The following is a 14,948-nucleotide window of genomic DNA, read 5'->3' as shown; positions in this document are numbered from 1 at the left end:
AGTCAATTGCCGCTATTTGCCTAGTGGCAGTAACTTTATGCTCCCACTTTGCTATATCACCTCAGGTGGTGCGTCTCGGGCGCCGAGTGGTTAGAATGACTGATTGATTGATTGATATGTGGGGTTTAACGTCCCAAAACCACTATACGATTATGAAAGGCGCCGTAGTGGAGGGCTCCGGGAATTTCGACCTCCTGGGGTTCTTTAACGTGCACCCAAATCTGAGCACATGGGCCTACAACATTTCCGCCTCCGTCGGAAATGCAGCCGCCGCAGCCGGAATTCGAACCCACGACCTACGGGTCAGCAGCCAAGTACCTTAGCCACTAGACCATCGGGGCGGGGCGCCGAGTGGTTAGAGTTGGTTTCTTAACACAGAAAAAACCTGAATTTCGCACTACTTTTGAAAAATAGAGGGGTCTTAAGAAGTTTCTCCTGAATTCAACAGATAGTGTTCTGCAGAAAAAAGTGCGACTTATATTTTGATTGACATCGTCTGCGTTCGCGCTGCTCACAGCTGTTTAGCATAGTTGTGAAACTATGATTTGGCTTTTATTGCATTGTTATTTTGTGATATAATGGCTTCATTTAACATTGATGTGATCTTTAACATCACTGGCTATCACATCGAAATAAAATGAACAGATACATTTCTTTCTTTTTCCAAACCAAGGTGAGGGGGGGGTTCCCTATGCGTGTGTGTTTATCACGTGAGTAAATACGGTGAGCGAATATCCTAATGAAGGAATTATAAGCAATACTTTTGGTGCACTGGCAATTGGGTGCCGCAAATACGGGTTGGTTTGTACACTTACCTTGCACATTAATCGTTCCAGCGTAGTGAGCTCCTGCAGCTCCTTGTACTCTTTCCTCAGGTTCTTGAGTTCATTCTCCAAGAACGAAATTCTGCAAACAGAACATTAGTCAAACACAACACAGTGTTTGAAGCTCAAAAAACACAGCACCAGATAATAAAATGGTACAGTGATGGAGCTCATGACAGGAAATTGATGATGATGATGTTTGATGTTTTATGGCGCAAGGGCCATTTCACGGCCAAAGAGCGCCAGTTCATCTTACTAGAAAAAAATGGACAATGATTGTGATAAGCGGCTGTATAAGGGCCATAAAATTCCTCGCGGTAAGGCGGGTAAAAACATACAAGTAATAAAATCATGACCATGCCGTGAAAGGTGTGTGTGGTGTGAGTAGATGGCAAAAGTTGGTGATAATAAAAGACGATGGTGGATGTGTATGGCATTAGCACAAGTGCCTCACTCATTCATACCCTTGCGTCCAAGGGCCGTGAGGCAAGTGCTTTCTTGTGTAACCACCGAAGCAAAAACCTCTCTGGAGAGGTCATGCTACGGGATGCCAGGGTATATGATTCGAAAACTATGAATTTCTTTAAAAAACGCTAACAATGATTTGTGACTAAAAAGCGGTTCCCTACCGACGAAGATTGCAGGGTGTAAAGGTATATGTTGTCGGTAGGGTAATGGAAAGTGTTGTTTTCTTACAGTGTCATATTGTTTGCACTCAATTAAAATGTGAAGGACTGTCAATGCTTCACCACATCTGTCACACAATGGTGGATCGCCACCAGACAAAAGGTGTGTGTGTGTCGTGTATGTGTGTCCTATCCTGAGTCTCGTTAGTATTACCTCTGTATGACGCGATTTCGATATGGGCAGCCAATGACCAAGGTGTGGCTTAATAACGTGTAGTTTGTTTTGTGTGTGTGTATCCCACTTGCTCTGCCAGTAGTCCCTGAGGTTTCGTTTGAGAGACGGCTTAAGATCAAGGACCGGAAATGATATAGATGTAATGGCGGTGCTCTCATGGACGGATGCAGCGAGCTGATCCGCCCTCACGTTGCCTTGGATCTCACGGTGCCTTGGCACCCAGCACACTACAACATGTTGTTTGAGTGCGTAGAGTGTGCACAAAATGGAGTAAAGTGAGACAAGGACCGGGTTTTTTAGTTTTTTAAGACTGTGCAGAGCCGTTACCACACTGAAGGAGTCTGTATAAATTACTGCTTTTTGTATTTGTAATTGTTTGATGTGTTTAGCTGCCACAAGTATCGCGTAAGCTTCCGCTGTGAAGATACTTGTGCATGGGTGTAGAGGGCCAGCATCCGAAAAGGATGGGCCGACAACAGCGTAGGACACAGAGGAGTTAGTCTTGGAGGCATCTGTGAAGAACTCAGGACAGGTGTATTTGTGTTGAAGTTCCAAAAAGTATGTTCGGATGTGGGCAAGAGGTGCATGTTTTGTAACTTCTAGGAAAGACATATCGCAGTCTATAGTCTGCCACTGCCATGGTGGCGGGTATGCTACAGGAGCCATTAAATTGTGTTCAAGTGATACTGAAGTTTCTTCAGCTAGACACTAAGGCGAACTGAGAAGGGCTGCCTCATCGAAGGCCTGTTTTGAAACAGAGTTGAGCTCGACAAATCATTAATTGTAGAGTATGAGGGGTGCTCCTTGTCTGCTTTCACCTTAAGGAAATAAACAAAGGACATGTAAGTTCTTTGCAGATGAAGCGACCACTCATTTGACTCAACGTAAAGGCTTTCTACGGGGCTGGTGCGAAAAGCACCCGTAGAAAGGCGGATGCCCAAATGGTGTACGGGGTTCAGCATATTCAAGGCACTTTGAGTAGCAGACTGATAGACAACGGCCCCATAATCTAAGCGGGTGCGAATGAGGCTTTTATAGAGGTTCATGAAGCATTGCCTATCACTACCCCACGTAGTACGTGACAACACTTTTATAACATTCATGGCTTTTAAACATTTTGTTTTTAAATACTTGATGTACGGCACGAATGTCAACTTGTTGTCCAAGATTAGGCCTAAGAATTTATGCTCGGCTTTGACGGACAGACGTTGACCGTTCAGTCAAATGTCAGGTTCCGAGTGCATGCCTCTCTTTCGAGAGAACAAAACACACGTGCTTTTTTGTGGGTTAAGTCGAAATCCGTTTTCATCTGCCCATTTGGAGACCTTATTCAAACCCAGCTGAACCTGCCGCTCACACATTGCCAAGTTGCATGACTTGAAACCAAGCTGAACGTCGTCGACATATGTACAATAAAACATATTGCGAGGGATGGACAAGTGCAAGGAATTCATTTTGATAATAAAAAGTGTGCAGCTAAGTACACCACCTTGTGGCACGCCTGTTTCCTGGACAAATGTTTGTGAGAGAACACTGCCCAGACGGATACGGAATGTCCGGTTTGACAGGTAACTTTCGATTATATGAAACATTCTTCCGCGCACACCAAGGTGGGACAGGTCTCTTAGAATTCCGAACCGCCATGTTGTATCATACGCCTTTTCGATATCGAGGAACACAGAGAGAAAATATTGCCTATGGACGAAGGCGTCTCTGATCTGTGCCTCGATACGAACAAGGTGGTCTGTGGTGGATCTACTTTCTCGAAACCCGCACTGAAATGGGTCGAGCAAATTGTTTGTTTCAAGGATATGTATAGGTCGGCAGTTTATCATTTTTTCGAATACTTTGCACAAGCAGCTTGTAAGTGCAATAGGCCTATAACTTGAAGCTAAAGAAGGGTCCTTGCCCTCTTTCAAAATGGGAATAATAATAGCCTCTTTCCAGGAGGTAGGGATAGTGCCAGAAAACCAGATAGCATTGTACAAACAAAGTAGGGTTTGTCTTGTTTCGGCTGGTAGGTTTTTTAACATTTCATACACCACACGGTCAGAGCCTGGGGCAGAAGTACTGCAGGAGTTTAGGGATGTTCGGAGCTCTGCTAGACTGAAAGCTTGGTTATATGCCTCGTATCTAGTGGATTTGTGTTCGAGTGTCTGCTTTTCTATTCTTGTTCTGTATTTTTCGAAAGTGTCAGTATAGTGGGACGAGCTGGATACCCGTTCAAAATGTGCCCCGAGGAAGTTTGCCTGATCTTCCAAGGTATCACCTTGAATGTTTACGAGTGGAAGTGTGTGTACTTGTTTCCCTGCTATCCTACCGACCATGTTCCAGACTTTGGCCTCTTGTGTGTATGAATTGATCCCTGACAAAAACTTCTGCCAGCTTTCTCTTCTGGCCTGTCGACGCATTCTCCTAGCTTGAGACTTTATTTTCTTGAAGGTGTCAAGATTTTCGGCTGTCGGTGAGTTCCGAAGCAGCCTCCAAGCTCTGTTTTGCTGTTTGCGCGCGTTTCGGCATTCAGAGTTCCACCATGGCACACGCCGTTTTCCAGGGTGCCCATTTGTTTGTGGGATGCATTTTGTTGCAGCATCAATCAAAAACGCTGTGAAGAAGTTGACAGCAACATCAATGTGTAAAGTACATATGTCATTCCAACTTAGACGAGCGATGGTATAAAACTGTTCCCAGTCGGCTCTGTTTATGAGCCACTTGGGAACACGTGGTGGACACTCAGTTACTGTATTTGTGCTCAAAACTACGGGGAAGTGGTCACTTCCGTACAGATTACTGACGACTTTCCACTGGAGTATAGACACAAGGGATGGAGATACTATGCTTAGGTCTATGGAGGAGTAGGTGTTATTGGCGAGATTATAATAGATTGGTTCTTTTCGGTTTAGGAGACACGCGCTCGACGAGAGAAGGAACTGTTCGATCAGTCGACCTCGCGCGTCATACTGAGAGTCTCCCCATAGCCTGCTATGCGCATTAAAGTCTCCAAGGAGAACATAAGGTTCCGGAAGTTCATCAATTAAAGAGTGTAAATCACGTTTTTGTAGCTGATAACTAGGAGGAATGTAAATCGTGCAGATTGTGATCAGTTTATCAAAAAGAACCGCTCGAACAGCCACTGCCTCAAGGGATGTTTGGAGTTGTAAGTGTGTGCATGCAATTCCTTGATTCACTATGATGGCAACACCTCCGGATGATGTCACGGCATCATCACGGTCCTTTCGAAAAATAACGTATTTGCGAAGAAAATTTGTGTGTTTTGAATTAAGGTGTGTTTCTTGTACACACAGCACTTTTGGTGAGTGTTCGTGTAGGAGTTCTTGGATGTCGTCAAGGTTTCTGAGAAGGCCCCTGACGTTCCATTGTATAATTTGAGTGTTCATGGTGAATGTAAAATAATGCTGTGTGTACGAAAAACAAGTGGCTGTTTAGACGGGAAGTTTGAGTTCACTTAACAGGGCCATCACCAGGCCCTGTTATTTGCTTTTTTTTTCTTGGCGCGCTCCAAGGAGCCACGCCGCTCTTTCGGCACCAAGGGTGCCGACGTATCCATTGCCTCCTCGGAGGCACTGGATGCCCGCACGTGCGGGCTGTTAGTTTGGATTTTGGGCCTCGCCTGGTGAGGGGAGGCCTTGAGACCCGAAGACTCTGGAGTCTCCGGTGTCTGTTTGGGAGTAGGCGGTGTAGCCTGGGCTACAGCCGCCTTGGGGGCAGGTGCCACAGCCGACGGCTCGTTCTGCGCGGGCTGAAGGGGTGGCGAGGGCTGGTGCGGCGGTGCCCCCTGACGCGCCGCATCAGCGTATGTAGGTCCATAGAATGGAGCGACTCTTCGCCGTGCTTCTTTAAACGTAATGTTCTCCTTCACCTTCAATGTAATTATTTCTTTTTCTTTTTTCCAGTATGTGCAGGAGCGTGAATATGCGGCATGGTTTCCTTCGCAGTTCACACAGTGTTGCGGTTCTTTGCAGTTCTCGGACACGTGGCCTAGGACTCCACATTGTGCACAAGTCTGGCGACCACGACAGGTCTTAGAGCCATGGCCATACTTCTGGCATTGGAAGCAACGACGAGGATTTGGTATATACGGCCTGATAGATGTCTTTGTGTACCCTGTTTGAATGGAATCTGGTAGTTTACTGGATGCAAACGTGAGTATCAAGTGTTTCGTTGGAATTTCCTTATTATCTCTTCTGATGATAATTCTCTGTACATTATTGACATTTTGGCTCTTCCACCCTTCCAAAAGTTCAGTCTCGGTGAGCTCAAGTAAGTCTGCATCAGATACCACTCCGCGAGTGGTGTTCATGGATCGGTGTGGTGTTATGGTGATCGGTACGTGACCAAACGTTGAGAGGCTGTTTAGCTTTACAAATTGTGCTTTGTCCCGAATTTCTAGAAGAAGGTCTCCGCTCGCCATTTTGGTTACTTTGTATCCAGCCCCGAGAGTTTCCGTAAGACACCTGGCAACTACGAAAGGAGATACGGTCCTGGCTTGCTTTCCGGTTTTTTCACAGTGAATGACGTGGAAGTGGGGAAAAGTTTCTATTGGCTGGTTGAAGAGATTTATGTCGTCGGTGCATACCCGCTTTAGGCCGGTACGATCAGATAGTAGAGGAAATGCGCCTTGCATGCCGGTCTTATTTTTGTTCAGCAGCGTTGGCGGCCACCCACCACGGAGCCCAACAAGGGGACGCTGCAAGTTTACAGGTGCTGAAAGCTTGCAGACGTCAGCCGTACAACACTGCCATAACCCAATGCGCCTAGACCAAGGTAGGCTATTTGCACAGGGTTAACCCTTGCCGCCAGGAAAATTGGAAGTAAACAGAAGAGAGTAGAAGACAGGACAGATAGATAGTGAGAGATAAAGACGAAGATATAGGCAGAGAGAGATAGGAAAAGGCGACTGCCGATTTCCCCTGGGTGGGTCAGCCCAGGGGTTCCGTCTACGTGAAGCCGGGGCCAAAGAGGTGTGTTGCCTCTGCCAGGGGGCCTTAAAGGTCCAATCACCCAGCTTCGGCTCAACCCCCAGGATCCCCTTTTCCCCGGACACGGCGAAGCCACGCACGGCTAGGCGTGGGAGGGAGAAGAAACTCCCCCGTTAGCTCGGGTCCGTGGTGTCGCTACACACCAAACGCCTACTCGCGCAGGCGCCCCTGCGGGGTCATGACAGGGAATTGGGACAATATTATTTTGCACAGGATTAAAGAACAACCTTAATAACAATACACACATAAAGACCAAGACAACACTTCAGTTTCAATTTTAGATTGGGTGCAGTGACAAGCGAAACATTGTTAAAACGCAATGCCTAATGCAAATGAATAGTGATTTTGGTTGAATAATCTCTAATCAAATTTGAACAGTGTATCGCATATTATAAACGAAAATTGGCAGATTTGTCATGATCTAACCTGCACAACATTCTTTAATAGACCTTTTGAAGCACATTAGCTCTGCCAACGGGTATGCAAGCGCTCATGGAAAAAGCCGATACGCCGAAGCAGCCACCGCGACAAGCGCACAGGCCTCACGCATCAACTTTTCGTTTGCGCTGTGCCAGCGCTCCTCAGATTCAAGAGAACTCGGCAAGGTGCGATACATTACTGCGCGATTCACAAATTTCATTGGTTGCTACGGCCAGTCTACGATTTCCAGCTGTCCCCATGTTCAACCAGCTTTGCGGCTGAGAAGCACCATTTAATTAACCATTTAATCCTTCACCATTCAATCCTTCAGCACCATTTAATCCTTCAGTGTCAGTCAGTCTTCAGCATAAATAAAAACAAGTACAGCTTGGTAGACTAAAAGATGTAAGTACTGTCCATTAATACGCGGATGCATTAGTCAATGTCCTTTGACGCTGTTTAAGAGTGAAATGTTATGTTCTCGTATTTAAAAGAAGCCCTAGAAATAATTGCAATTTCGTAAAGTAAGTAACATTGACTACACGACTGTGTGGTGCTCGCAGCATATGCCCCTACCAAGCTCCCTTGGCAGAGTAACTGCCGGTTGGTATAAAGCTTGCTGGGCAAAAAGATAGAAGTAGGACCAGGAAAGTATTACGCACACCAGAAACCCCCACTCACCACTGAAAGGTTATCACACTGTTAAAAAACATATGTACGGAAATGGCGGTTATTGTGCACGTCATAAAGAGGCATAAAAAAGCGAACAACCATAGTCTGCGTTTACAATTGATTATTAAAGTCAGATTTCCTGTGTTATAACTAAAGCGAAGGTTGATTGGTTAATATGTGGGGTTTTATGTCCCAAAACCACGACATGATTATGAGAGACGCCGTAGTGGAGGGCTCCGGAAATTTCGACCACCTGGGGTTCTTTAGCGTGCACCCAAATCTGAGCACACGGGCCTACAACATTTCCCCCTCCATCGAAAATGCAGCCGCCGCAGCCAGGATTCGATCCCGCAACCTGCAGTTCAGCAGCTGAGTACCTTAGCCACTAGACCACCGCAGCGGGGCATGGCGAAGGTTGACTTGAACACGGTGCGGTGTCTCAAAGATTTCTCGCATGGTCTGGTCAGGGTGACGGAGACAGATTACTATGTCTTCAATGATGAAATTTCATTTGCATGAATGAACATGCGAAGTACAATGGTATGACTCTATTCAGTGAATCTGGATGCTCTCTGAGGCACGTGCTGATACACCAATCAGTCTAGCCTATGTATATGTGAAGACAAGAAAAAAATTCGGTGAGTAGCTCTTGCATTAAAATTCAGAGAACAGTTGACATGCCTCTCATAGTACTTCTCTCTGTCCACTGCAAAACTCTGCTACTTTTTGCGCTCTACAGTAGAAATGTTACTAAGCTTATGTTGCAGTAAACACAACCCTCACCTCGTATCGCTTCCAAACTTCCCTTCAGACTGTGCAGAACGTATGCATAAAATAACTGCAATATTCAGTGCCTTTGCGGGTGAAGGTCATCTAAATTATTCTTTGCTTGCAGAGTGAATGAGCTGTTCACAAACCGATGTGATATGATGGGCAGGATACCGCACCTCCTTGCAGCTGGAAACTGTTGTTCATGTAATGTGCCCTAGATTTTTTCTTTCTTTTTTTTTCTTTGCCATGCGTAAGTACATCATCATTATTCTTCATTGAACAATATTTGAATGCACCGCCGCAAAATTCAACAGTGATCTCACTCAATGTGGAATACACTGCCAGCAAACATGCTCCACAATGACACTCAAACACCTTATACGAAACCACAAATTATCAAAGCAAGGGATCTCGCAAGTAAATTTTAGTTCAATCCCTTCGTCTTTAAACATGTTTAGAATGCATTTACTTTTCCTTTTTTTCCAGTGTGGGATAATTATAAAAAAAATATATATATAGCTTAGCACTTTTCTGCAGTCTGGTGTTAACGGCCCAATCAAACTGCAATAGTATTAAATGCCATCGTGCTTTATAAGCAGTTCATCGTTGAATAGCTATGAATTCAGTGTTCCAGTTCACATTCCCCACAACAGCGCAAAAACTCGCATGCTGCTCATCAGCTAGGTTCAATGTACACCTGCCCAGCGATACCTACACTGACTGCGTTGTCCATTTCAAATTTCATACATAAATATACATGCAGGTGCATTCGGACGTATCTATTCAACAAGCGGCAGAATGTTCTTTTCGTTTTGGGCTCACATGGCACCAATGAGCAGCAAGCAGACGAAAAGCCGGTTCACTCGGCAAACACATTTCCCTAAATGTTTTGCGCGCCCGTGCGGCGTTGTGGGATCGCTTGAAAGAGGTCTATTGAAGCAAGGCCTGTACACATGCCTTTTTTTTTTTTTCATCTTTGTTGGTGCAAAAACAACTTTGAGTCGTAGCAGGATTTGACTTTTGGTAGAATGCAAATGATAACTTATAAAGTATATTACTTTTTAAAATTTGCTATACTCGAAGCACAAAAGTTGGTATTACAAGTTTTTAAACATAAAAATATGAACTGATGTGAGGGTAACATCCTTATTTGACCTTGAAGCGGGGCTTCGGGGGAGTGCGAATTTTCTCTAAATATACGTTTTTACGGCTTAGCATCACTTCACTGCAGTGAATCCACTTTTACTGAGGGTTACATGCGAAATAAAGTACACCTGTATAGGTGCTTCCGTGGCTTAGAACCACTCCAGTGCAGTCGAACCACCTTTACAAAGTGTCACATGTGGACTAATATGCACCTATTTGTTTATTTTGAATAATTCAAAATTCTCAAAAATATCAATTCGATTCAAATCATATTTAAAATCTGCGTTATTCGTCTGAATATTCAAACCTATAGCTAACGAATTTTATAGCAGCTGTGCTTTAACGTATGTGCGCGTTCTCGCATTTCACGCCCATGGCCAGGAGCCAAACCCATGTTTCTGAGCTTAGCAGTGCAACAAGTTAGCCACTAAGATACCATGACAGGCTCTGTTAAATACAAGGAGTGAATGCCTACGACGGCTTCTTAAAAGGACAAATGCTATGATGCGCTAATAATTGATGCCCATACATGGTACAACTGTAGTTAAACTAAATGCACAACAGACAAAGGCATGCAAGAGGAAAAAAGTGTTGCCTCTTTTAAAGGTCAGATTTGTGTGTCACATATGGCGGGAGTGATGTGTGTGAAGGCCCAGTACTATAAGTCTTAGTACACTAACACTTGCTTAGTGTTTCCGAATTTTCGAAAGTGTTTGGCAAACTATCAGTTCATGAAAAAGGTGTCAGTTAAAGTTATAAGCAATGCTCAGGGGTGGAACTGGGTACATGGTTTTGGGCGCAGTCCTGGGAGCAGGCAAAAGTGCCTTTTGTAGCAGGCTTGGAGCATCCGGAAAGACTTTTTTAGAGAAAGCTTGGAGCAGCCAGAAAGTCCTCTTTAAGCAAGTTCAGAGGGGCCAGAGATCGAGACATAACATTCAGAGAAGAACCCGTTATACAGCATTTGTAAAGCAACAATTGTCCAATGCTGCATTTTCCACATAACTGTGCAATGACCATATTGTGCAATCACCAAGTCCATATTGGTAACATACTCTCGCGCATCGTATGCTCTATCTGCGGATGTGTGCCCAAGCGGGGTTGAGGAATAAGGCTGAAGCGGAGATCGAACGAGCCGGCCTTTGTCACTCAGAGGGCACGTGCTATAACATCACCCCGCTCGGGTGGCCTGCCGTCGAAGCAGAGAAGAAACACCACCCGTTTGAACGAGATGCAGATGGGAGCAATAGAGGGAGAGAGGAGGGAGGGGGTGTTGCTCGAGTAGCAACTGTGAACTTTGCTTCTAATGGCGTGGTCGTGATAGCTGGCATGTGTGCCAGCTCGGCAGCCATGAGAGGACGGCACGCATACACTTCTACGTGCTGCGCTCTCATCGTGAAGAGACTGCGAAAACTGTTGCTCAAACTGTGGTGCGATTTTATACGTGTTCTAAGTTCGGATGGGGTTGTTCCGTTCATTACGTCAAAAAGTGGGCGGTCCGCATCGATCGCGAAAAAGGGGGGAAGCGAAAAGCAAATGTGAAAAATTGAGGCCTGCGTCACAATTTTGACGTCGTCTTGAGGACCAATTGAGCGCAATTGAAACGTGACGTGTCCAGTGTCTCTGTGAGATGCGCCCCGTGTGAAGAGAGACGTGTAAAGCATCTCTGTACGACACGCGCCGTGTCTCCGACCTGCAAAGGACGCGCCCAGTGTTCGTGACAGACGCACTCAGTGTTTCTGCAAGGGACGCAGCGTGCTCGTAACACCACAGAGTGAATGATGATTAGTAGGGCGAAGCTTCAAAGGGTTTCATCGGTAAACCGTGAATCCTCCATCCCTCCGTCCATCTGTGTGCCTGCCTGTCTGTCCGTCAGTCTGTTTATCTACCCATCCATCTGTGTGTGTATACGACTATGGACACAGACAGACGGGGTGGCTACCACAACGAAGGGGGGATTGAGCCACAGCGTATGTGCATGTGGCCCACTGCAACGCCACGTTCTCAATGTATCCAGATACCGAAAGGCGCGAAGCGCTTACATTTAAATCCAATCCATGCCATCTCGCAGACATTTCAATCTATCCATTTCGTTTCTGACGGTCTCTCCGACCGTTCCTTCGCCTCCGTGCGAAAAACGGACGAAAACAGACACGTGACACCTTGGCTCACGTGACATAGAATGTCTTGGCATTAGTGATGGCTCGAATGGGCCATTCGCCCATTTTCGCCCAAACGTTCGTGGCACTGGTCGAGGTGCTGGGAAAATGCGCCTCGGCTGCAGGTTTTCAGCCGACACAACGAGCTACTTGGAGACAGCTACAACTCCCACGGCAAGAAGCAGTCGCCGCCTGCAAGGACTATCTCCCGATCTCCTCTCTCAAGGCGAGATGGCAACTTCGTCTACCAACCAGGCGAGTCAAACCAACGACGCCTATTCTTTTCTCCCGCATGTTTTTCATGCGCCGCAAACACCACCCTCATTTTATGGGGACATTTATGAGGATGTTGATGACTGGCTTGACCACTTCGATCGAGTTGCCAACATCAACGAATAGGATGAAGCTCGCAAGCTGCGGAGAGTTCACTTTTCGTTAAAAGACTGTCGAAACGTGGTATGAGAATCACGAGGGTTCCTTTGCGATGTGGCAAAAGTTCAGCCAACAAAGTCGTGATGCGTACCACAGTACTGAAAGGAAAGAGAGCGGAGGAGGCCATCTCGTCTCGGAACCAACGATCTAACGAGAGAGTCAATGTTTGTCAAGGACATGCTTCGACTCTTCAAGCGTGCCGACCCTGCAATGTCCGAGGAAAAGAAGGTGCGGCATTTAATGTGTGGGGTAAAAGAGCAGCTCTTCGCCGGACTCGTGCACAATCAACCTACGACTATGGCCAAGTTCATAAATGAGGCAACCACAATGGAGCGTACTCTCCAGCATCAGTTGTCATAGTATGAACGCCACGACGTGACCACTGCTACATGCTCTATCGGGGCTGACAGCGAGAGGCATGCCCTCGCAGAGTTCATGAGAAGCGCCGTGCAGGACGAGCTGGGCCAACTCCTCCGCGGAACGAGTGGAACGCCTCCGTCAGAATTTGGCTCACGTGTCATAGAACATCACGACATTCATCACGGCTCAAATGGGCCAATCGCGTGCGACTATATGGAGCGGAACGCCTCCGTCCGAGTTTGGCTCACGTGACATAGAACGTCACCGCATTCCCTACGGCTCAAATGTGCCAATCACGAGCGACTCGATGGAACGAAACGCCGCCATCCGGATATGAAACGCGCATAAAATTGCACCACTGAAGTGACTGTGCCCTCTTACACTAGTATTTTCTAGAGTTACGCGAGATCAGAAGTTGGGACTTGTTTAGCGAGGCACAACTGCCCATTTGTTAAACCTGAACGCACAAGCGTCAATCGCTGAGTTGATAAGCACTTCATAACGGATAACAGCGGCAAAGTGAACGAGAATAGGTGCGAGCCCAGTGAGCAGTCTTGTGCCCCTGTCTTCGCTTGTTTTGAGAACCAGACACCACTCCCATTTTTTGGTGCACCTTTTATCTCTTTTCTGAGCACTGCCATTGGGCTATGAGAGAAAATAAAGAAAGAGTTGAACTGCAATGGTGAAGCAATTGATCTAATAACAAATTGTATGTAATACGAAGGCAGGCAACTAACCTTTTTGTTGGACATATCGCGTAACTCTACAAAATGTTGGTGTAAAAGAATACAACTACGCTAGGGAGAAGTGCTTTTTCGGCAGCAAGACCTCTTGCGTTACTAGCACAGTTCGTAGAAGAATCCAGGAGCCATTCGTGCCGATGCCTGCCGAGTTGGTGAGCACGCCAGTGATCTCGGCCATGCCATCAGAATCGAAGTTCACAGCTGCTGCTCGAGCAATCACAGACTTGACGAAATTGAAACTACCGTATTTTCTCACATATAACCTGCAACTTAACTTTGAACTCTTAGAAAAAATAAAAAGTTTTGGGAAGTCCAAACTGCACAGTCAAAATCTCGTTTACAAAAGAACTTCATTTCGAAGCGATTGTCCTAACGCTTGTCGCAACATTGAACATCCGTGCCTGGTCATGAATCGCTGGAGCCATCCACGCCTTGCACGAAACTCGCGTGACTTGTTCATTTCGCGGGCCAACTTCAGCGATTCCATTGGCACTATCTCTGTTAACACAGCGTGGCCGCGACTCCTCCGTTGCTCAATAAATTTGACAAGCTACGTCTCAAGAAGGGGGTATGCATCAGTCTTCGGGCCGCGAAATGCTGATTTCTCCTTGCGTGCATTTTTTAGAGAGGCCTTTTCTTTCACTAGTCGCGAATGAAGGACTCGTCGACTTCGTCACTCCTCGCAGCAGCTCTGTTGCCGATGTCTTCAGCAGCTATAATCTCGAGTTCTTCTTTCGCGATGAAATATTGCCGTTGAGACCCACTCATGGTGCCTCACCAGACAAGTGAATAAACACGCTACAGAGGGGATCTGTCTATGGCCTGTGTTGGCTTTCATTGGCTTTGCACCAGACGACGACGATGGGGATGCGGACTGCACAGCAGGCAATGCATTGCCGTGAATCTAACCTCTGCTTCCGGATTATTCCCAGATAACCCACACCCTCACTGATCAGGTAACTTTTTTTTTTCTTCAACTTTTGGTACGGGTTATATGTGAGCAAATATGGTATAATAGCTTCCAATAAACCAAAAACACCATGTTTCAGCCATGTTTTCAGACACGGGCTTGATGGCTGTCACACCTTGCGGTTAAGTTTAGATCATGCGGCACAGTACGGTGTTCATGAACGAATTTGGCACAAGAGCAGTTCGGCGCAAGATGGTGGAAATGGTGCAGCTGTTTCAACCTTGAATGCTACGACAAACTACTTAAGAACGAAAGAAAGAGACTACTGCCAATAATATCCCCTATATTTTCTTTGGCTTGATGGTCTGTTAGTTCTCATTAACACTAACGCCTGAATAATGAAACCGCCGAACAAAAAAAAATTGTCAATTTCCAGCTTTAAACATCAACTTTTCATTGATTCTAGAGTTAAATTATCTAAAATACGACTTTAATGCATACTTCTAGATACATCGCGAGTTTTTGACATGCCACAGACACTAGAATCTGGCAAAAAAAGTACTCCATAACTAGGTAATATGTCTTGTGCCACCTCTGCGTGCATACACACCAAGTAAAAAAAAAAAAGAAAACAAATTAAACTCGTGTCACTC

General features: G+C 45.9%; 1 protein-coding gene across 2 annotated transcripts in view; it reads right to left on the bottom strand.

Moving 5' to 3' along the window:
• LOC119184975 (uncharacterized) overlaps nucleotides 1–14,948 on the bottom strand; it is a 128,169-nt gene that overhangs the window by 66,305 nt on the left and 46,916 nt on the right. For both annotated transcript variants that reach the window (XM_075887577.1, XM_075887578.1), the window contains exon 16: nucleotides 816–906. In XM_075887577.1, the coding sequence (XP_075743692.1) occupies nucleotides 816–906 (91 nt within the window). The remainder of the gene's footprint in view (nucleotides 1–815; nucleotides 907–14,948) is intronic.

Source organism: Rhipicephalus microplus, chromosome 1 (assembly GCF_043290135.1).
Source record: "Rhipicephalus microplus isolate Deutch F79 chromosome 1, USDA_Rmic, whole genome shotgun sequence".
In the NCBI taxonomy this organism is placed as follows: Eukaryota; Metazoa; Arthropoda; class Arachnida; order Ixodida; family Ixodidae; genus Rhipicephalus; species Rhipicephalus microplus.
Note: the sequence above shows the minus strand (reverse complement) of the source record. Positions and strands in the feature narration are given on the sequence as shown.